Raw genomic sequence first — 24,916 nt, 5'->3', positions numbered from 1 at the left:
ATTCTTTTTGTTACAATGGTAAATGGGAGTGTTTCCTTAATTTCTCTTTCAGATTTTTCATCATTAGTGTATAAGAATGCAAGAGATTTCTGTGCATTAATTTGGTGTCCTGCAACTTTACCAAATTCATTGATTAGCTCTAGTAGTTTTCTGGTGGCATCTTTAGGATTCTCTATGTATAGTATCATGTCATCTGCAACAGTGACAGTTTTACTTTTTCTTTTCCAATTTGTACTCCTTTTACTTCTTTTTCTTCTCTGATTGCCATTGCTAGGACTTCCAAAACTATATTGAATAACAGTGGTGAGAGGGGACATCCTTGTCTTGTTCCTGATCTTAGAGGAAATGCTTTCAGTTTTCACCATTGAGAATGACGTTTGCTGTGGGTTTGTCATATATGGCCTTTATTATGTTGAGGTAGGTTCCCTCTATGCTCACTTTCTGGAGAGTTTTTGTCATAAATCAGTGTTGAATTTTGTCAAAAGCTTTTTCTGCATCTATTGAGATGATCATATGCTTTTTATTCTTCTGTTTGTTAATATGGTGTATCACATTGACTGATTTGCATATATTGATGAATCCTTGCATCCCTGGGATAAATCCCACTTGATCATGGTGTACGATCCTTTTAATGTGTTGTTGGATTCTGTTTGCTAGCATTTTGTTGAGGATTCTTGCATCTATATTCATCAGTGATATTGGTCTGTAATTTTCTTTTTTTGTAGTATCTTTGTCTGATTTTGGTATCAGGGTGATGGTGGCCTCACAGAATGAGTTTGGGAGTGTTCCTTCCTCTGCAGTTTTTTTGGAAGATTTTGAGAAGGATGAGTGTTAGTTTTTCTCTAAATGTTTGATAGAATTCACTTGTGAAGCCATCTGGTCCTGGACCTCTGTTGGAAGATTTTTAATCACAGTTTCAATTTCATTACTTGTGATTGGTCTGTTCATATGTCCTGTTTCTTCCCAGTTCAGTCGTGGAAAGTTATACCTTTCTAAGAATTTGTCTATTTCTTCCAGGTTGTCCATTTTATTGGCATAGAGTTGCTTGTAGTAGTCTCTTAGGATGCTTTGTATTTCTGCAGTGTCTGTTGTAACTTCTCCTCTTTCATTTCTAAATTTATTGATTTGAGTCTTCTCCCTCTTTTTCTTGATGAGTCCAGCTAATGGTTTATCAATTTTGTTTATTTTCTCAAAAAAACAGCTTTTAGTTTTATTGATCTTTGCTACTGTTTTCTTTGTTTCTATTTCATTTATTTCCATTCTGATCTTTATGATTTCTTTCCCTCTACTAACTTTGGGTTTTATTTGTTCTTCTTTCTCTAGTTGCTTTATGTGTAAGGTAAAATTCTTTATTTGAGATTTTTCTTGGGCTTCCCTGGTGGCGCAGTTGTTGAGAATCCGCCTGCCAATTCAGGGGACATGGGTTCGTGCCCCGGTCCGGGAAGATCTCACATGCTGCGGACTGGCTGGGCCCGTGAGCCATGGCCGCTGAGCCAGCGCATCCGGAGCTTGTGCTCCGCAATGGGAGAGGCCACAACAGTGAGAGGCCCGCGTACCGCAAAAAAAAAAAAAAAAAAAAAAGAACGTTGGTAAATATTAACAAGTGATTATTTTTTCAGTAAAATTAATGTTCTTTTTTATTTTCTTTTGTGTTTTCCACCTAATAAGTACTTTTATAATTAGGAAATTTTTTCTAATCAGAACTTTAGAAAGTTTTTATGTTAATTTTGGAGGAAGATTTAAATAAATGTGTCCTGAATTAGATTCACCTGAGAAACATTATGATGTACAATGCCTTGAGAAAACTTAGAGCTAAATAAAAATGAATGGAAATAGGGACAAATATGATTACAGAGTGCTTTGAAACCTGAATTTGCCAAAGACAATTAAAAGTAAATGGGGGGCTTCCCTGGTGGCACAGTGGTTGAAAGTCCGCCTGCCGATGCAGGGGACACGGGTTCATGCCCCGGTCGGGAAGATCCCACATGCCGCGGAACGGCTGGGCCCGTGAAGCCATGACCGCTGAGCCTGCGCGTCCGGAGCCTGTGCTCCACAATGGGAGAGGCCACAACAGTGAGCAGGCCGCGTACCGCAAAAAAAAAAAAAAAAAAAAAAAAAAAAAGTAAATGGGAAGCTATTTCAAACATTGAGGTTTTTAAATGAAAGCAAAAAATTATTATGACATATATTAATATCCATTTAGACACAAGTATAAGTACAGCCAAAAAAAAAAGAAAAAAAGAAAGAAAAGAAAAGCAGAAGTCATCCCTTAAAAGAGAACAGGGTCTGTATTCCATGGAGTCCTTTAGAAAAATCTGTCTGTTTAGTCCACCTTTGTCCTGTTCCACTGTTGGACCAGAACTACATTACATACACCCTTAGTGGTACATCATCATCTTTAGTTATGAAAGATGGCTTTTTCTGACTTTCCTTTGCCTTTAGCAGTAGAGTAAGGAATGAGACCAAGCCAATGTAAGGAAAATATTTAATTTGTTTAAAGTATTAGCATAAACAATTAATACTGAAGTTCTACCTATGTAACTGTTTTGTGTTCATCCAGGTAACATTTTTCTATTCTCCAAAAGATATTAAAATATAAACAGATGACTAGAGTCTTAAAGAAACTGAATGAAATACATTTTGTAAAATTGTTATCTAGAAAGTTAAAATCTTTCCATTTTAATGATCATGGAAAGGCACTTCAGGGCCACATTAAGTTCAGAGTTCCATAAAATGTAGTTGTTAAAGATTTATAAATTCCCTGATGTTTGGCCAAAAATACACAGTGCATGCCATCCACCATAAGGCAAACTGAAAGTATTCATTGATGAAATTAACAATTTAGTATTGTATTTAGCATTCCAGTTTAAATCAGATTTATACCATAGATAGCTGGATATTTGGCTTTAGAGAGACTACATAACTAGTTTTTAAGACAAACTGAAGATGAAACTATAAGTTAATAAAACCACGAGCATCTGAATTCCTTTACCTTTATTGCATATGAACAGCATTCTCTGGTTTTAATACTCTATTTGTGAACATATACGGATTGTTACACTAAGTTATCTTTAAAGGGACATTTGAAACCCAAGTCATAATCATAACCCATTACTTAAGCCTTGATATAGGTTAAGAATAGGCAAACCAGCAGTCCATTTAAGTGACAGTAGCGCTGTAATGCAAGCCAGAAACATAACACAGTCCTTTATTTATCCCTCTGGGCTCAGTGAACCTTCAGAGTCTGACATCCTCTTTATTGATCTGAGACCACAGTGACACAGAACCACAATTTATAGGGACAGCATTACTCAGGAAATAAGTACCTTGGAGTACTTAGACTCCTTTGCCTGTAACAGAATTTTAATCTTGTTTATTTCATTTTCTGTGTAAGTCTCCTGTTTGTTTTTTAAATCCCTGAGGAACTATTTACACAAGGAGAATATCTGATGGCATTTTAAATTGAGGAGGAAAAAATGGATTTTTTTTATATGCTGTGAAATTTGGCTAACCTTATGAAAGAAAAGGCTGTATACCTATTTTAGTATTTATCCCAAACAAATCCAGATGAAAGATACGTTTCAAATCTTGAAACCAAAATAGGATGTGTATTAAGTAAAAGGATGAGCAGTTCTTTTTCTTTAAACCACACTGAGTGGGAAAGTCTTTCTGAGCAAAGCACAAAAATCCTGAAGCAATAAAATAAACCACTTCTAAATTTGACTGAAGAAAATTTAAGAATATATGCATTCTTAAGAATTATAAACAGAAATCATGGTTTTAAAAAATCATGAACAGGTTAAAAGAAGAACTACAGACATAGAGAACAGACTTGGGGTTGCCAAGGGGGCAGTTGGGGAGGGATGGAGTGGGAGTGTGGGATTAGCAGATGTAAACTAGTATTTATAGAAAGGATAAACAACAAGGTCCTACTGCAGAGCACAGGGAACTATATTCAATACCCTGTGATATACCAACATGGAAAAGAATCAGAAAAAGAATGTGTATATATGCATAACTGAATCACTTTTCTGTACAGCAGAACTTAACACAACATTGTACATCAGCTATACTTCAATTTAAAAAAATCTGGCTAAGATAGTGGCAACTCATGACAAGTAGGTGTTACTTTCATGTATGTTGTATCGATAAATAATAAATATAGCCACAATCCAAGAGAAAACTAGGCAAAGCTATGAACAGACCCCTGAGTGCAAGCACATGCACACACATACACAGAAATGCAAATAATGTGGTGAGGAACGTTTAACTTCAGTCAAAACGTATCGTTGTCAATCTAAGCAGTGAAATATCAAGAGCAAACCTTAAACAAGTTTAATATTGTACACTAGTCCTAAGAGTAGGTGAAAGCAGGTATAGTCCTACACTCTAGGTAGGAATGTAAATCGCATACCTTTTTTGAATATGTAGCAAAATTTTAATGGCAAACATCCTTTGACTCAGTCATTCCACTCACAGAAATCTATTCTGCAAACCCACTGGCACACATTATTAATATAGTCAGGAAAAGATGGAAACAGTCATCAACAAAAGACAGGCTAAATAACAACAGAATACCATGCAGGAACTCTAAAGGAGGAAACTGTGTAGATAAAAGAGGTCTCCAGTTTATGTTAATATAGCAAATTATCAAGATACGGAAAGAACAGTGTATTTATGACACTAGTATTTCTGGAAACCATTGATGGTGATTATCTGAGAGAAGCGGAATTAGGGGAGAAAAGACATAGATAATATCTATTATATCCCCTTTTGTAATGTTTAAAAATTACCACGTGACTGAGTTACTTACTTCATAATGTTTAAACCTCAAAACACAATCCTTAAGAATATAAATTCTAATTTTCGCATGTTTTAGGTTTTAAATCACCCACAATACCTAAATGTTATTGTTGACAAATTTTTAATACTTTTATATATTTCTTCTACATGTTAAAACTGATTCCACTTTTTTCAGATAATCAAGATTTTGCCACTTGAAATTTTCAAACTGCTATTATCATCATTTAGATCATATAAAATCTGTTTTAACATTACAGGAGAACTAGCCAGGTGTGTCTCTTAAATTACTCATAATAGCTATATGCATCAACATTTTAAATATTTTATACACCGTATTACAGTATTGTAAGACTTGCAACCAGCTTCTTCAGTAACAAACTAAAATAGTATTTATAATAATTAAATAATTTACTCAACATCAAATTAATTTATATAAAACTACCCAGCAATTTCTGCAGTCTATGATATTTCAAACTGAATTGAAGAACTTTTGGCAGAGGCCAAAAAAAAAGGAAAATCTTGCAAAATAAAATATAAATTATCATCTCCAAATCTGATTCAAAAATTAAAATTGTTTTCAAAAGATCTGCAATTCACATCACTGTTAATATCACTAGTTCCTCATTTAGTTGCCCCAGTTTTCAACAATATATTCTAAGTCAGTAGACAAGCAATGAGTTTTCAGCTTCTACTTCTTTTGTATTTTCTTCATAATTTTTATAATTACCATTTCTGCTCTTAAGATACTTTGATCCAAATCTAGTTCCAATGTATACGATAATATTTATAAATGATCTGGAAACAATGAGTACACTATACATTCTAAAATAATATGAAAATCATGTAGCTGACCTGGATTAACTACTTCTACTTTTGTCATAAAAATAATTCTGCACCCATGAATAATTTCCAATACAGAAACCTTATCTTGTTCTTTGTCACCTGAGACATTACCTAAAAGATTGGCATTAAACAGGTATCTACTAAAATTTTAGAAAGGTAAAGAAAGAAGAGAATCCTGTGATGGATTTGGATGCAGTAAGAGGCAGATGACTGATCCACAGGGAAGAAGCCATAAGGAGCCAGTCCCGTGTCTAATGTCACCCTTGTCATGGGCAACAACACCATCATTTCTATTTGCTCAAATGTACTGATGGTGGAACGGATAACTGAACAGTATTACATATTCACAGTTAATGATAACCCAAATCTGCATTTTTTACCTAATGCATGATTTTTAGTTCTTACTGCTTATCTGTTTTGGGATCAAGAACACATTAAAATTCTTGGTAAATGTGCACATTCACCAGAATTCTAAAAATGACAACAATAAAACCCTAGTCTCCAGTATTAGCTCAAATGGTTGTATTAAAGAAGCTTACTAATTTAAAAATTACACAGAGAGCTATGTTAGATCTCCTTAGCTACTTCTCTTCCATGCCTCTAAAAGCATGGAGCTAAGTGTATATAATTAATATGCACTCGGGGAGATAGGAAATCACTGAAATTAGCAGCATCAGTCACTGTATTATATGGAGCAATGATTATCATATGAATCTGACAATTTCCTCATGAGGCAGGTATTATAATAGCCCCCATTTTACAGAGGAGGAAACAGGATTAGAAAGTTTAACTGATATATACAAAGTCTTACAACTGGTAAATGTTGGAGCCGTAATTTCAAACAACACCTGCTCATTTTAATATACTGGCTGCGTTGCCCTCTGACACTGTGAAAAAACTGACCCAGGAAGCAGAAGATGTGTTTTCTAAAAGAAGTTCCTCCACAAATTTAGAGTTGCTTAGAACAACTTCAATTTGTTTTCTCACCTGGAAATGGGTATAATAATAATTCCATTTATCCTATAAACTGTACAGAGCTACAGTGAAGATCAAACAGCTAGGAAAGTGTTTTGAGAAGACAAAAGTTATGCATAAATATAAAGCTATCGAATATATAAGCTCTCTGAAGACAAGAATTTCCATTTTATTTTCCTCCACCTCTCCAAGCACACTGTTTAGTTCACAGTAAAAGGCTGGGATACAGGGAAGAAGGGAATATTCGGGTCACTTATGACAAACTAATCAAGGCTCTTATTTTCTTATTTCAACCCCCCATAACAATATCAGACATGATGAGGAAACAGCTTCATCCCACAAAAGAGAAAAACACACGCTTTGTGTCATAAAGCTCCTAATCATATTCAAACCCACATTTGTCTGGTTCTAAAGCTTGGGTTCTCTCATCTGCTTTTCATTTAAAGAAATATAATTTGAGTAACTAGGTGAAATAAACCATGAGGAATCTATAATGTGTACAGTTAGACAATGTGTGTAGCTATCTTAATTATGTGCTTGAAAGCCCCACCAGGGATGAAGAGCCCAAACTGTTCAACATCCTCCCGGAAGTGACATGCGACATGGTGATACTGCTTGAGTTCCAGCATCTTGGCTTTTAAAAACCATTCTCCTATTTTAGTGTGCTAAACATATCTTTAAGGGGCTTATGAGGTTTGTTTTGTTAGTCTCTTCTTTGTCACCCAATAGTCCTTCCCTGGTATACAAACAGCAGAAAAAGATTCCAGCAAGAAACTAGAAATGCATTTTCCTCTGTCGTCAACAAGTGCTTATCAAAACCATCCAAAGATCTCAATACAGAAAGTGAGAACAAGCCCGCTAACTTCCATGCACTTAGATGTGCCAAAACACAGTCTTTTACGCCTATTCTCCATTTTCAAAATAATCCTATAATGTATGATTCCCTTTTACAAAGGTGGAAACAGAGACTTAGCTGCGCTAAACAACTTGTCTGATGTCACACATCTAACAGTAGGACCAGAATTCCGTTCCAAGTTCAGACTCAACTAGTGCTCTTCTGTGTCCCAGGACACCATGGCTGCAAACTGCAAAGAAGCAACGTCTTTTATTTTTGTAGACAAAACGCTTGCACATTTATCATTAAGATGATGATTCTTGACTTGTCTGTGTTCTGAGAGATAAAGAAAAAAACTGAAACGCTATGGTTCCTTGATATTCCCTCTGAATTGTTGCCTCTGTTCCAAAAATTTCCTCTCCAGATGGAAATTAATAATAACACTGTAAACTAGTAAAAACTTAAAAACTGATAAAACGAATAAAGCTACAAACTGTGAAAGTGCTCAGAAATTACAAAGCTCAATATCTCCATTTCATACACAAACTGAAAATGAGATTGAAATCTTTCAATTCCTCCCAAGCACAAGACAAGATATGAATAAAGAAGAAACTCATGCCCTAAACTGAAGTGTATCTCTCTAGAAAAACTAGCAAACACACACTTTGCCTACCACGGCTGGAGATCGGCACTTCCAGAACTTTTCTTGCCAAATTCTTGTGAGGAGGAGAGACTTTTTTTTTTTAAGAGAAGCCCTCCTCCCATTCTAGAATCCAGGAGCTACTTCTGTGGTAGCTGGATTATTGAAAACAGGCAGTCCTTTTCAATATCTGCAATTCACAATAAATAGCTTACATGAAACCTTTGAGGAATATGTTTAAAATGTTCCAAATTAGTGCCACTAAAATGTAGATGACAATATTCCCCAATATATGGACTAAACTGATCCCCCTACACCTTACAATCTTTATTCTTCAGATTGAAACTACTCATTGTGTTCTGCGTTTCAGTCCCAAATTGCGCTTGCGTGACTAACTTCATTAGTCAATAATTTTTTGCGTGACTAACTTTAATGACAAAAACCCCTATATATCATTCAAGAATTAACATTAATTTTGTTAAATATTCTTGTAAGACATGCTAATATATTTTAAAATATATCTAGGATTGTTAGCACCATTATCTAGATGTTAAAAAAGGAGAATAAATCACCACCAGATAACAAACTAAAAGATAAATTTTTCTGTGTTCTGCTGATAAGCCCTATTAGCATTTATCAGTTGTTGAGTTGCTAAATCATCTCAGGAACCCCAAGCAGGAGATAAAGTTTATTATGACTCTCATAAATTATAACCCTAGTAGTATGTTTCACATTACATATTTTTAGCTACAACGTTTTCTGAAACTTTTCAGTCAATGTTTTACCAAGAATGACTTTTTTACCAGCCTAGAATAATAAAGTGCCTGAAAGTGGTGTTTTTGCCTATGAGGGATCCAGAATGTTTCTTTTCTTTCTTTTCTCCCTCTGGAAGTGGTTAATAGTATCTAACAAATTCTATCTATCAAAAGTAATATTATGATAAGAATTCACTGTTTTATAGTAGCTCAATGTTAGTGTAGAAGCCTGACTGCAGACATGCAAACTAAGCAAACACCAGGTCAACAAGAAGCTTAAACAGAAAGAGAGAGAAAAGGAAAAAAATTCCCAGTTCCAAATTCCAACTCCTCTGCCTAGTACACCAAGTTACACTGCCTCTTGGAATTTTTCCTGTTTGTCCACAGTCCCCTTCTGACACATTAAGAAATCTTGCAATTTCAATCTACAACAAAGGATATTTTTTTCCTTTTGGTGTGAAAATAATTATTTCAAAATGCTCATTCTATCCCTTTATTCTTGCATAACCAATAAAAAAATGCACAATCACATATTGCTGACATATTCTTACTGCAGTGGACCCAATACTTATGCAAGGGAAATTATAAAATGAATACTAATTCTGAAAGAGTGTTTTAATGCAAAGCCTTAGTATCAGCTGCAAAAGGTTTAGGGGCTGACAAAACCTTTTTTTTAAATCAAATTATATAACATGAGCTTCAATTAATTTTATGCTGAAGTTAGAAATGATTGGCCAAGGCCATATTATGTTGTAGTGATGAAGAATTAGGTAACACTTCTCTATGTTTTCATAATAAGCATAGATACACTCAGTTTATATAAACATATTTCTATCATTTCAATCAGTATCACTGGGTTTTTATAAAGATTAGACGAAAAATATTTGCATTGAAGGGACACCTTCTGAGGTACTGAAATTTGATCAGAGTACAAGTATCAGAGCAGCATAAAGTGAATACCATAGTATTTATAGTTTGAAATTAACTTTACACACAGGGTAAATAGCTCAGTAGAAATATGATGCCCTGTTCAGAGGACTGTAGACAAACTAGAATTCAGGCATTTCTCAATTCAATTCAGTTTGGGCTCACATTGTACATACTAAAATAAAATCAGGAAAAAAATGTAGGTATTAACATAACATAACTAAAACAATAAAGTAAAACTCTGAATAACAATTTAAATAATAAAACTGTGATGGGTATATGTCATTTCTTTAAGAAATGTTGAGGTGAAAAGTAAAACAATCTAAGAAACTATCTCCTCATAAATCCCCTTCTATAATGAACCCTTATCTCCCAAACCTACTTGTTCTATTCAGTTGAAGACTCTTATAATTGTCAAGGTTCTACATTTAAAACTGTCTTTAACCTTAAGCTACACATTAGTACTAAACATTTTTGATGATTTTTTGCAATATTATGTTAATTAACATATGAAAAATAAAACTATAATTACAAGTTGGGCTTTATTTTTGCTGAAACAAACTATCAATAGGATAAAAATAGCTAAATTACTGGAAAACAAATTCTAAGGATAAACTGCCAATACAAAAAAGAAAAAAAAAGGCATGCATATAAAAGAATCACACCCATTAGTGCAAATATTAAAGCAACTGGTCCGTAAGAAACTGTGTCTATAAATTTCTCATTCTCAAATATCTCTAAAAAATATATATTTTTATAATTCGCTGCTTTGTAAAACTTTTGCTACCAAGGGGGAAAGGAGGTAGGGAGGAATAAATTGGGAGATTGGATTGACAAATACACACTACTACTATATATGAAAAGGATAACTAATAAGGACCTACTGTATAGCACAGGGAACTCTACTCAATACTCTGTAATGACCTATATGGGAAAAGAATTTTAAAAAGAGTGGATACATGTATATGTATAACTGATTCACTTTGTTGTACAGCAGAAACTAACACAACATTGTAAATCAACTATACTCCAGTAAAAATTAATTAAAAATAAAATAAAATAAATATTGGAGTTTTTTTTAATTTAAATAAAAAATGAAGGAATTCACAGAAAATTGTGGTATATAATATCCTGGGGATGGTGGGTTGGGGGGAGATAAGACAATTTTGTGGCTAGTCAAGGTATATGAACAGTCACTTTTTGTGGAAAGTCCAAAACAAAAATGGAAGTGGGGCACACCCATAGTCCTCAGGGCCCTGAGAAAGGATCCCTGTATTCTAACCACTGCAACATGGCTTCCGCATCACCCCAACAGCATTTATTTCAGCAAAGCATTTTAACACAGAGCAATGTAGCTTTAGAGATAAATATAATAACTTTGAACATACCTAAGTTGTAGATGAAAATGAAAAATGTATCACACCTCTATCTAAATAGGATCGGAGGCAGATTTTACCAAATAAATTGTTTCTTCTGAAATCCAAAAGTAGCATAAGAGCAAAATTCTGACTTTAACAAGTACAATTGTATAACAAGAAATTCTGCTATATGCAGTCTGTGTAATAGATAAAAAATCGTGAAGGACACAAAGCCAGCAGTGGCATGACCCTGCCATTAAGAAAGGCATGTTTTCATTCTTCATGTTAATTTTTAAATGCTTTCATTCTATAAATTAACATTATCAAAAATGACAAAATACTTTAAACTGAATAGTAACCAAAAATAATAGGTATTAGACTACTAATGGACACCTCTGTAAGAATCACATTCATTTTTCTCCCAAATTAGTGAAACCTGCTTTGAGAAACCTTTTAGCTTGGGGAAATTTTTAAATCGTGGGTGATTCTGAGATTCGAAAAAAAATCGTGGGTAACCTTGAATTCAACAACTAATTTTCCTATTGTATTGATGAGGCATAGTTACTTAAGATGTTTGGCAATGAGTTATTCAGAACATTAGAGAAAACCTCAGAAAATTTGAATGAAAATTGCCGGAATAAAAGAGCTAGGATTTTAATCATGTCTGGGGAATCTTCAGTGGAATTCAGTTAAAGAAGAAAAATATAATTTACTCAGTGGCCACTAACATCCCAATAAAATGTTTAAATCTAATACAAGATTTTAGCTCTGTGGAGTATATCCTCTGCTTACATAAAAAAAAAATCTATTTCAATTTAAGTTTATTTCCTGTAATAGCATCTGCTCTGCAGATTAAGCACTTTCAGTAATTTTTTTTAAAAGGGAGGAGAACAGAGGAGGAGGAGGTAAAACACCCCACGCTCTTTGAAAAGTCAACCATAGGGCAACACCTGATGGAATAACCAGGAAACAACTGGTCCTCTACAGCCTTCCTTAACATTGTCAGTGCTCCAGAAAGTCTGAAAGTGTGAGTGTTTTTGAAAGAGATTCCGAGAGAATCTGGGCTCTGGCATGAATCATCATTTTATGGTCCTAATGTCAAGGTGCAATGACCCCATCACTTTAAAGGCTTGACGTGAAAGGGAAACCTCTTGAGTCAGCAGGTTGAAGTCTGCAAGACCTCAAAAAGGAATAGCACAGAAATAAATTCCTGTTACTATGAAGCTTCTATAGTTTCATACAGTAATTTTTATTTAAATACTCAGTTTCTCACATCCTAAATAGAATATTTCAACCTAAGCCATTCTTTGATTTCTGTTTGATATAATGTCTTTTCTTGAAATTCTCTTGTGATATACATGGAGTATGAAAGCTTAACTACAAAAAAATCTAATGATAAATTATTATTCTCACATATTAAGAGCTACTTCATTCTTTGTAATTTCCAATTGCTTATAATCAAAGACTTACACCCCAGGTTGTAAGGTAGTGTGTTCTGGTACATTTGTCCCCAGTTTTCTTCACACCACAAATTCTCATAATTGCTTAAGAGCATCCAAGTTGAGTCTGTTTTTATGAAATTTTTGCATACATTAAAGTGGGTAACTCCAGGCTCTCGTAGTTACCTCGACAAAATGACAAAACATGATAGCCCAGCCAATCTATAATTGCTCACAATCTATAATTATAATATAACTATACAAACACACACACACAAATTCATGCAAAGTGTAATAAAGGTTTAGCAAGCACCAATTTATGTGATGAACACAGATACAAAATCTCAATAATTCATGACTAAAATTCAATGATAAGAAATATACCTTAAAGTAATATCTGAAGGACCTACTGGATAGTACAGGGAACTCAACTCAATATTTTGTAGTAATCAATAAAGGAAAATTAATATATATATATATATATATATATATATATATATATATATATATATATCTGAATCGCTTTGCTGTACACCTGAAACTAACACCACATTGTAAATCAACTCTATTCTCATAAAATAAGTAAATAAATAAGATCTGAAGAGTCAAGGTTAAAAAGCCTTGATTCTTTCTTCAAGGAAAAAGTATACTTTTAGAATTCTCTCTTGTCCAAGAGCATTTATAATCAATGATGTTCCTGAATTTCTTTCCAAATCAAATTCACAAGAAGATTGAAGATAATCTATTTTAAAAATAAAATCGAAGGCACTCTTTTTAAAAGGAATTCGGAGTTATTTTTCAAACACATCATTTTAAGTGAGTTTTTCCAAAATAGATGCCATTTACACATATTTCTTCCATCTCTCTAAATGAATGGGTTTACATTGCTTCAAAAGGCAGTGTGCGCAGCAGTTTTACAAAAGAACAGTATTTCTCCAACATCTCCATCTGCTGGCTTAGAGGAAAAGTAGATTTTTTCTGCTGTTTCTTGAAATTTAATATTTTTTATAATTTATTGTTATGAAATTGAAATATGAAACTATTAAATTATTTTTAAATAGCTTAATAGCTATTTGTCAAAGTCTTTCAGTAAAAAATAGGAAAGATTTTGAAGAGGACATTTACTATTTAATATTTTTAATTCCAAAGCCCTATATGATCAAATACTCATGTTCATAGCCCTTTTAGACAGTTTTATTTTGTTTAAAATAAAACAAATTTACTAAAACAAAGTTTTAGTAAATAGTACATTAAACTTTATTAAAACTTTTTAGAATGTAAACATATGTAGTATTCGCCTAAAACCTGCTGTCGATTTTGTTAACCTATACACAATATGTGGTGTATACACATGTACCAATATCACATTTATTATTTTCACAGAAATGTTGAGTTACTGTAATAAATTGCTTTTGTAGAAAAACTACTAGAATATCTCCACATCCTCAGACTAAACTTCTTAGACAAGACCCAGCAGACAGTGCACAGGAAAGGCCTCCAGGCCAATAAGTATTTGAAAACTATTTGAAAGAGCATTGAGGGGAAAGGTTAGGAAAAAATGAATTACTATAGGAACAGCATTCATTTATTCTCTGACATCTAGAAGACACTCAGCAAATACTGAAGGGGGCGGGTCAGGGAAAGGAAGGAAGGAAAGAATTCTTGAGGCCCATTACTGATTCAACTGTTGAATGTCAGATGCTAATTTATTTATTTTTCTGATTTCATGGATTTTCTCATATTGAAGTCTTATGTTTGAGCAACCTTCAGGGAAAAAAAAAAACCTCACCTTAGTAGGCTCTCTAGCTAATCAGAAAGAAGGAGGAAAGGAAGTGGGGAGGGAGGGGAAAATAAAAGGAGAAAGTAAGAAATTGGAAATCTGTCTTTATTTCCTCAGGTACCCATGGAAACAAATGGGAACAAGTAGGTCCTTCCATTATTCCCACTGTGACTGTGAAAGAGGGAGTGGGAGGGAGTTCAGAGCTTGCACAGTCACTTACCCAGTTCAGAATATAATGACTTCATTTCATTTGCATAACTTTAACCCATTCCATGGATCCTGATGGACCCTGAAAGCCCCATAGGCCTCAGAAGTTCCAAAGAAGTCCCTCCATCTCAGGAATACAACTAAGTGAGCAGACTAATATCTTTTCTATTTTGAAATTATATTATTAAGGTTTACAACTCTGCTTTCTTAATATATTAAATTTATATGTTACATTTAGGGTTAAATTTACCCTATGGAATTTTTATGGTTTAATTCTGAGGAAGGACAAGCTACTTTATGAACACTGATTGATGATACACATTTTAATAGTGGAGTTAAGAAGCAGAGAATTCCTTAGATTTCTGGACGAAATGGAAGAAAGTCGGTTGGGTTTCTATCAACATATTTGACACTGCTGCTTCCACTTCATATAGGAAAGAATCATGGATTCCCCCGACTGAGAAGACAAGGAAACAAAGGCTAAGGAGAAAAAGCCTTGAGCATGATTTAAGGGATCAAGACTCATCTTAATAAATTTGATATTAGAGATCTCCATTCATTTCTTGACTGCTAACTTTGTGAGTGTAGTTTATACAAGCATCTCTCTCTCTCTCTCTCTGAAAAGAGGTAAACTAATTTTACATTTTCTATTGCTCTTGGGAAAAAACAAAGGATACAAACACTCCATTTCATTTTGCAAACTCTAGATTGTAAAATTGCCAAAGGAATGAAGAAATTGAGTGCCTGGTCGATGAGTTAATGTCAACTCCAGAAAATTCTATTCAATGAGTCTCTCTTCTGTACCAGGGCCTCAGCTAGTTCTGCTCAACAATCAGTAAGACTACTTATAACACGGGAGTTGCAGAGACCATGGCTCTGAATTCCCATGTCGGAAACTTGAAAATGCATTCAGTTCCTCACCATCATTTGTTTTAGTGTCCTAGAATAATCCATGGAGGAGAAAATTGGGGACATGGAGACATGTAACTTTTTATTTCAGATCCATTTTATAAGAAAAAAAATCTGTGCAAAATGAAGATCTGATTTTCCCATTTTCTCAGAATTATGGTCAAGCAAATTAAATTGTGTTTTTTTAAATGAAATCTATCTCTTATTTCATGGATGTACTCATTCTGTGGAAATGTATGGATTTATATATGTGTTTAATATATGTACAGTTTCTGCCTGCATATCTTATTTCAATAAAATTTATATTAAATAAATCTATCCAAAAATATTGAGACTGAGGACCTAAACTAGTCACCTAACCTTACCTAACCATTACTTTTTAGTCTTTACAGAGGCCCAGCACAGTCATTCAGCATTTGGAATGAAGACATATTCATTGCTTTCAGGGGACCTATCTCCTGTGCTCTCAGCCAGACCCTGGCATGATTTTCACCAATGAGTGAACTTCTCTGTCATTGACCATATTCAAATTCTTTTCACCTTGTTTTAAAAATCTAGATCCTTCCAATAATCATAGTCTTGCCTTAGGTTCATTATTTTCCACAGCATTTTCACACTAGTATACAATTACATACAGTCAGATACTTAGAACAATTGTGTGTCAAACTCACAATTCAGGAAAAAAAACAGAAACCTGATATCAAATAAAATGAATAATCAAAATCTGATAGGTAAACAGGTCAAGCATAAAAGCCTTCAAAACTTAAACTACAGCCGGTTTCTTTGTATACATACATAAATTTTTTTCCAAGATATATATTATTATATTCTTCTATGGAGTTTTTCTTTTAACTGCAAATCCACTTAAGCCTCTCTCTCTCTCTTTCCCTCTCTCCCTCTTTCTCTCTCTCTCTCTCTCTCCTCCCCACCATGCCCAGTTCCTTTTCTCACTTAGAACCAACATGTGAAGAAAACACACAACACTGAAATCTTCTTAAACAGCTTTTCATAAACAGTTGACTTCTAAGCATCTAACAGGACCATGATGACGACCCCTGCTCTGTGGTCAAAGACAGTGGTTTCGTTCCTTCATTCATTCGGTGGACGGGAGCTTCAAACCGAGTGGATGCTCTTTCTGACACTACAGTCAAGCTAACCCATGGGCTCTATGATTAAGGCTTATCACGGAGCAGCGGGACGGCCACCAGCTGCCTGTCTACCATGGGGACTCCGCGGTCAGGCTTTCTCTGCGGTCATGTTCCGCCAGAGTGGGAGAGAAGCCATCTGCAAGTCCCCCCGCGAGACTGTCAACTGTGCAATAAACACTGAGAACGTCAAGTCCGAAAAGAGTCCCCGCAACCCAGCCGGCAGGAAAGGATGCCAGCCGCTGGCAGAGGACAGGGAGTCCGGGGGCGGCCGCATCTGGACGCGGGCCCGCCGGCCTTCCCACGGAACCGCGCGGGGACTTAATTGCTTGGGTGCCAGCACTCTGAGGCCTGGATGGAGCTCCGCGGCCAGTCCCCGGACACCGCGCGCCGCGCCGGGACTAGCGGGAAGGCTGAGAAGACTAAAATGGCTGGTCGGCGGCTTCTCCAGCTTCCGAACTCGGCGCATCCCGCCGCTTTTGGGTCCTTCTCCTCCCGCTGCCTCGGCGGGAGCCCCGCAACCTGCGAACCAGCGCCCCGGCCGGCGAGGGCCCGCGGCGCCCCGGGCACGCTCGCCGCTGCGCTCGGGCCGCAGCTACCGGGGCCGCGATCCCCGGCCTGCGTCAGCCGCGCCGCGCCCCTCGGGGGGCCTCGGGTGCCGAGCGCACTGCGGGACCGCTGTGACAACGTGTCCCGTCTCGGGGGAGCATACAGGTCACGGGGTCCGCACGGGGACCCCGAGGGAGGCCTGCGGATTTCAACCCGGGGCCGTGGAGTCTACCCAGCAGCCCGACGGCGCGCCCGGGAGCACCGCGTGCTCGCGGGGCGCAGGGGTGAAGGGCTCGCCTTGAAGACTCCAGCTACACCGGGAGCCCCGCACCCAAGGGCGCCCCCTCACCTCCGACACCCATCCCACCCGAGCCCCAGGGCGTACACTCTCCGCCGCCTTTCGCTGGCTCTTCACCGCCCCCAGGCCCCAGCCAGCGGGCGTCCCCGCGATCGCCGACACCTTCCCCCGACGCTGCCACACGCACGCGCGCGTGCAGTCACTGCGCCCCGACACTGACACGCAAGAACACACACACACACACACACACACACACACACACTCCAGCCCGCTCTCCGCGTGCGGCCCCCCGAAAGGGCATAAATATTCCTTACTCACAAGCATTGGTGACTGCGAAGCTGTTGGCTACCTCCAAATTGTCGATGTGGGGTGTCAGTCTGAACTCCGAAGTGGAGAACTGAACCATCCCTACCCGAAATGCACTGTATTCCTGATCGGCGCCCCTGGGAAACAGTCCCCCTGCAAAGAACAAACACCAAGCGGGAGGACAGTGTCAGCGCCCGGCGAAAAGCAGGGGAGCCCGCTAGCGCCCGACTGCCCCGGAGCCCCTCGTTCACACTAGCAGGCCGAATAAACACATCCACGGACCCGGGAGCCGGTGTGTGTGTGCGTGTGCGTGTGCGGGAGGGGGCGGCAGCATCCTAGGCCGAGGGTCAAGGCACAGGGGGGCCCCGAGGGCAAGGTGGGTGGCCAGAAATGTCCTCCCTTCCTAGTGATCACAAGCTGTGCATTCAGAACCCCTAGAGAACCTGAACAAACCGGAAGATGCTGTGACGGCAGAAGGAATAAAAATCTGGGGGTCATTAATGCGAAGCCCTTTCCCTCTCTTGTATCAGAGGCATAGTCTTCTGCCTTTGCCTCATCTTAAGAAAAACATATATATTCCTGGCAGTTTAAATCTGGAATGCAGTCAAGGTATGACATAAGTCTACATGACATGAATTAATTTGTCCACCGTGAACAAAGATTACCACCAAATTATGCACAATTCAAAAGCAGAGCACAAAGGGTACCTACCTATCTGTATGCTGTTAGAAGAGACACCAAAAATCAGTCCCCACAAAACAGGAGAAAGGAGGACAGATATATGCATAATCTTTTGCATTTCCAAGAAAAGTAGAGCATCCACAAAATACCCTTCTTTTTTTTCCCCCTTTTCCTCCTCTTCCTTCTTCGGTCGCTCTCCTCGGCAAATTAGATCCTCTGCATTTTGAGACAGCAATGTAGCACCGAGCTGCTAGAAACCCGACGTGGTGGCAGAGGAATCCCTATTTCCCAGGTCCTGCGGGTGGCTGCCGCCCTGCGCCCGGTCCCCCTCGCGAAGTCCGGAGACTGGCTGGATGCAGCTTCCAGCAGGCTGCCGCTGTGGTCCCAGCGCCTCGGCACACTCAGCACCCTCCCATGCACTCACACACTCACCCTCGCGCGCTTCTCCCTCTCCCCGCTCTCACACACGCGCGCGCGCGCACACACACACGCACACACGCGCGCACACACACACACACACGCACGCACACGAGTCCCAGAGACGGGCCCGGCGCGCGTGCGCGAGTCGCGGCGGGCGGGCGGCCGGGGCGCCCCTCCCCCCGCGCACCCCGCGCGCCCCGGCGTCGCGCGCGCGGAGCTGGGAGCGCGGCTCGGAGCCGGGGCGCCGCGGACCCCGGGCGAGACCTCGGGTCTCGCGAGCTGTCGCGCCCACCGGCGCTCGCCTTTCAGCACCGCGGACAGCGCCCCCGCTCCCGCCTGCGCGGCGCGGCGCTACCTTTGTGCCGCCGCGGCAGCTGCGGCGCCGGGAGCTGCTTCAACCCGGACCGGACGCAGGAAAGCCTGTTTCCGGCTGCCGTGCGAAGCCGAGTGGCTCCGTGCTGCTGGCGGTGAAGCGTTCTCTCACCAGGCCCTGCTGCCGTACGATACAAGCAATTCTAATTTTTATCTTCCAGAGCCGGTAAAACCCACCTAGCAATAGAGAAACGCTGCCCACCACCGCACCTGATCCACCAGGAAAGCAAGCGAGCAAACAAAACACCCATGAGGAGGGGTTCCAAAACTGTCAACTTTAGCTAAATGGGAGGTAGCCAGGATCCAGGGAAAATCCCGAGGTCTATCTTTAAAGGCCAAAGCCGCACAGGAGAAGATCAAGACTGAACCTTTGAAATACTTTGCATGGAAATCCCATCTTTACACTGTGCCCAGCCTGCTGCGTGCGGGTCCCTCTCGCAGCTTTCACTGCAGACTTCACCCCCGCTTCCCCCCGCCCCCGCCCCCCGTCGTAGAGGCATGTGTAGTCTCGGCTCCGTAGAAGTCTGTCTTTACACAGCTTGAAAGCAGAAGACTCCGTTTCAAGGAAAGCTTCGTAGGATAAAGAAATTAAAAGATGAAGCAAGTCTTGAAAGGCCGCTGAGCTGCACACCCTTTCCCAGAGACTGAGTTAGAAACCGGCTGCTCCATCGCGTTTTGGTCGTGAGTTTTGAAAATATCACCGCCCAAAGAACGTAAACTAAGCTCTCACCCCTTTGAACCCGCGAACTCGAGACCACTGGAGAAGAAAGATGAGGCTAGGGATTAGAAGTTCGTGGGGAGGAGGATGGTGGGCAGGATGAAAGCCTGGACTTCCCCGTGGGAACTTACGGGCCTCACACTGCCTGCCAAACTGATGCCTGGGACCTGCTGTGGCAGAAATTCCTCACTCCATCTATGGCTTTTGCGGTTTAAACAAATAAATCAAGGACGACTGAGTACAAGTGACTGTTTCCAGAAGGCAGGAGATCGGAGCCCACGATACGGAAGGCGTAGCCTGGTAATATGTCAGAACGCCAAGAGTTAGTCTATCGTGCTGCTTTCCTGGGCACTCGTCCCATTAGTATCATTCGTACAGCCTCCTTGTTGACTGTAGGGTCTCATACTTGACCCTTAACCACTTTGGGCCTCAATTTTTTTAAAAAAAATGAGAAAGATGAGCAAAGCGGCCTCTATGTCTCTCTAATCCTGTAATCCTGATTTCAAATCATGGTCTTTCCCTGTTTTTGATTTTCGGCATGTTTTCCTAAGCCAGGAGGTAAAAATATCCGTAATCAGTTACTAAGTTTTTTATACTACAGGTAAAAATACCTCCCAGTTTTATCACCAAGAATTTATTTTAGTCCATTAATAAACACTTCTCTGCATATAACAGGTGTTGTGAGTCAAAAATGCATTTAGCCTTTTAAAAAATTAAAAAAGAATAAAAATGGTAAGGAAGACAAATAAATATATATCCAAGTTTACAATATAAACAATAATGAAATACATCTTATCTATTCAACCACCAGTTGTGATGTAAGGCACCAAAATGATTTGAATTATTCTCTAAAAGATTTTTAATGCATAAAAGAATGAATAACAGCTCAGGGCAAAATAAAAAATCCTTTTTTCAGCCATATTTTTTCTTCATTCAATTTTTTTCCACAAGAAAAACTTCAACTTCATGCCAAGTAACTAGGAATGAAAGAAGAGAGAGAGAGAGAGAAAGTTAAATGTGGAGAATTGGTCATGGTTGAAGTATGGATCAATGTAAATTAATTTTTTTTAAAGAGGACTTTTTAAAAACTATTTTCATCTTAATCTATTTTAAAGTGAGGGAAAAAGATGGACTCAAAATTGACTGAATTACATTCTATAAAAACAAACTATAAAATAAGAATTTGCTGAATCATAGAAGCACCTTTCCTAGTAAATAATATGTAATAACTCAAGGCAAGTATTACTGTTTAATGACCAATTATAATTCATGTATAAAATGGAAATAATTTTAGTAGGCATGACTTGTAATTCAACTGTTTTTCTGTTAATGTGTCTTTCACAAGGCATGTACCTTTTGCATCATATATAGATACATCTCCTGCAGTATTAACATCACTGTACTTATATTATCATTCATGGAACTTTTTCAAATTTACTATAACATTTATTACATAACATATTTCAGGCATAGAATACTGTCAATATCAATGTGATAAATTTAAATTGGCTGAAAGAAGTGGTTATGCAAATAAATGAAAAATACTGCAGTTTATTTTTAATACTTAGAAACTCTGTTTCAAGAAAATACCTCAAATTGATCAGTAATAAAATCAAATTTGAAAATTTCAAAACTACCAGGACTGCAATTGAATAGAAAAGTGTGCTTAAAGAAACAGTTTGCTATCTTCTGCCCTCTGCTGTTCAATTTTGGTAATTATCTGAAATGTAAGCGTTTCTGAAGCAAGGGTAAAATTACAGTAAAAATGAAAGGAACAGGGCTTCCCTGGTGGAGCAGTGGTTAAGAGTCCGCCTGCCGATGCAGAAGACACAGGTTCGTGCCCCGGTCCGCGAGGATCCCACATGCTGTGGAGCGGCTGAGCCCGTGAGCCCGTGAGCCCGTGAGCCCGTGAGCCCGTGAGCCATGGCCGCTGAGCCTTCGCGTCCGGATCCTGTACTCTCCAACGGGAGAGTCCACAGCAGTGAAAGACCCGCGTACCGCACCAAAAAAAAAAAAAAAAAAATCCTGCTTTCATTTCATACTGATAAACATACAATCTTTCCTCTTATTTGAAGAGGGACCAGGCGTTACCTTGAACACGGCCCTACTGAATAGTTTCCCGTTTCAGTCTGTTTAAAGTGGGACAAGAATTTAAGAATATCTGTGGAGAAATCTTAACACTAAATCTCTTTCCATTTTTAGGGTTTTTCTAATATTATATGATAGTCTCACTCACGCCTAACCAGAATAAAATTTTGTACCTATTTGCATGACTGACCCTTTCCAGAACATTCAACAGAGTTTTCAACAATTCTCCTTTCACATGTTGTCAATTTAGAAGGCATTTTAACTAAATTATGTAATCACAATATCAAATTCAACTGTCATAAAATGTTTTCTTTTTTTTAAAAATACATTTGGCTTTCCAGTCAATGGGTGACAGCAGAAATTAGAAGGGCAAGATGCTAGCCAAAAGCATTCAGCAGGCCTCTCCTGTGGTTCTCATATCATGTAAGAGGGGACAAAAAGGAGAAGAAAAGAAACAAATAAATAGCTTAAACCATAGCCACAACCATTTTCCAATCTGCAGATGGTTACAAGATTTAAATATGTAATCGCAGTCACTTTCTTCAAGCCCTGGCTCCATTTCCACATTATTTTGTCAGCACTTCAGCTAGACGGAAGGCTTTCCTTGGTGTATGGTATCCAAACCTTCATTCCTGTAGGATCTGAGTCCCTTGTGGTCTTTTCTTTTTGGGATTTCTAGAGTTGTCTCTTGCATGAATACCGGACAAGAGAATACAAGAAGCACTGCAGTGGATTGTTAATCACTTCTCCTCCATTGCATGTCCATTTCCTCTCCCTGGGCTCGGGTCACACCATTTCTACTTCACAATGGTATGTTGCTGTGCGTGTACAATCTCGTGGTTCAGTGGATCACATAATATCACTTCTTTAGGATGGGAATAGTGGGTTGTAGAATCATGTCAAATCCTCTGGACAGAAGCCCAGGCCCAGTGCCCAGTGGAAAGTCAGAAGCTACTTTTGAAATGGAAAGTAGTTGCCAGCAGCGGGGAGCAAGGTTTTACTTCAAACCCTAGGCATCTGTGCTGTGATTCCCTTATTAGAGTTTGCCACAGTCTATGTCAGCAACCGTCTGCCCCAGACACTTCAAATACCACTGGGTCTACTAGGTCTCAAGACTCAAGTGTCAGCCTGCTCTGCAGCCTGAAACTGCTGTTGTAGTTTATGTCTTTGGGTCCAACCGGCAGCCTCATATGTGAGTACCAATAAATGTGACAGGGCAGCAAGCCCAAAGGTGGTGCACATTGCCTGCAGAATGCAAACAGATCTACCAGACTTTGTTTCTTTCTGTGTGATAGGTGCTGAAAGGTACAGCCAGCCTCAGATCAATGATGCTTAAAAAACTTTACCTGTGAGGCAGACCCTCTTACTTCTGAGGGGTTTATCTCTCACACTCAGTCACACATATTTTTGCAAGGCATCTAAATGACTTACTATTGATACTTCCGGCTCATCATTTCCAATTTACATGGCGTCATCAATATAATGTACCCAGTTTAGTGTGTTCTGCTGTAGAGGTCATCACATCCAGAGTAGTTTCAGCACCTCTTTTGAGGATATGGTGGGATAAAACTCTTACTATTGGCCTAAAGACAATGAGAGATGTTGGCGTGAGAAAGCATTGGCTTCATCTTGGGAAGCAACTGTTCCATGCATGGACATTAAAATACATGTATATATTTTCATATATATTTATATATTAGATATTTTATATGAATATACATTTTAATATATACTTATATGTTAAATATGTATTTAAAATATATATATTTGCACATAGGGGATGGCTCCCTTGCAGAGTTAAAAGGTTTGCTTCTGCTTGGTGAGAAATGGGAATTCTGGGCAGTTTGGAATTTCTAGGCTTCCAGCCTCAACCAAGTCTGTACAAATGTCATTACTGGATGCATCTGTATTCCCCACTTTGTCTGCCAGTACCACTATATAAGGGACCTGTGCTAGAACATTCAATGTGCAGTGCACATTGTTTACTTAGGTTTCCCCAAGCCATAAATTCCCCACTGCTACATGAGAGGAGGAACTCATTCAAACATCAAGGAGTCTTTCTGGTTCTCCACACATACTCTTAATTGTACACTCATAGGTTTTAATTTCTCAAGTCCTCTGTGTTTGTCCTCTGAGGCCTGAAAAAGAAGCTGAAATGCTCCAATATTTCAAGCCACTACTGTTGTCCTAGCCACAAAATGCCACAGCTACCCAATTTCCCTCCAGGTCCCCTTCATCCCTGGCCACCATCAGTGACAATGTTGGGAATCACGATGTCACCATCGGCCAGAAGTTACCCAAGTCCCGCCATCCCCCACTTTGTAAAGAGCACATCCCCTGCTCCACAAATGTCTGAGCAACTTAATTCTCGAATTCCATTGTGATGTTCTGTTCCCTAGGGCTCTCTGCAACACCGATTACTCTCTATCTGGGTCCCAGCATAAAACAGATGACTTCTGCTAACAGAATGTCCCAAGGGTGTTTTAATTACAAAGTGTGTCTAAGTGAAGGAAACCACAAAATTTAGTAAATAATAAGGGTAGTAGCCGCAGAGCTGTTGACATCTTTCAGCAGAGGGAGATGAAGAAGGAAACAGGTAACCTGAACCCCAAAGGACAGTCATGAGGAGAAGGCCATCTTGAAAGATGCAGTGATCTTTGGCTGAAGGACACAAATCACCTGAGGTGACCTATCAGAAGGAAGCCAGAAGAAGAAGTATCTTAAGCTTACTCTGCTTTATTCCTCTAGTCACGTGACCAAGCTCCCTGTTGGCTGAGGTCAACAGAAAGTCAGAGTGAAGAAAGCCATTAATGCAGGATGAAGAAGGAAAGAGAGTGAATTTGAAGAAGAAATGGAAATATATCCAGC

General features: G+C 38.9%; 1 protein-coding gene across 2 annotated transcripts in view; it reads right to left on the bottom strand.

Annotated features, from left to right (window-relative positions):
- Positions 1 to 18,583, bottom strand: part of GRIA2 (glutamate ionotropic receptor AMPA type subunit 2) — a 147,961-nt gene extending 129,378 nt beyond the window's left edge. The window contains exons 1-2 of one of the 2 annotated variants that reach the window (XM_060093702.1): positions 18,481 to 18,583; positions 17,782 to 17,922 (exon numbers count right to left, since the gene is read on the bottom strand). In XM_060093702.1, the coding sequence (XP_059949685.1) occupies positions 17,782 to 17,922; positions 18,481 to 18,568 (229 nt within the window). In that variant the 5' untranslated portion in view covers positions 18,569 to 18,583. The remainder of the gene's footprint in view (positions 1 to 17,781; positions 17,923 to 18,480) is intronic. The other variant, XM_060093693.1, reaches the window with a different exon arrangement.
- Between the last annotated feature and the right edge of the window lie 6,333 nt (positions 18,584 to 24,916).

Source organism: Mesoplodon densirostris, chromosome 1 (assembly GCF_025265405.1).
Source record: "Mesoplodon densirostris isolate mMesDen1 chromosome 1, mMesDen1 primary haplotype, whole genome shotgun sequence".
NCBI classification, from domain to species: Eukaryota; Metazoa; Chordata; class Mammalia; order Artiodactyla; family Ziphiidae; genus Mesoplodon; species Mesoplodon densirostris.
This window is presented reverse-complemented; position numbering and strand designations above follow the sequence as displayed.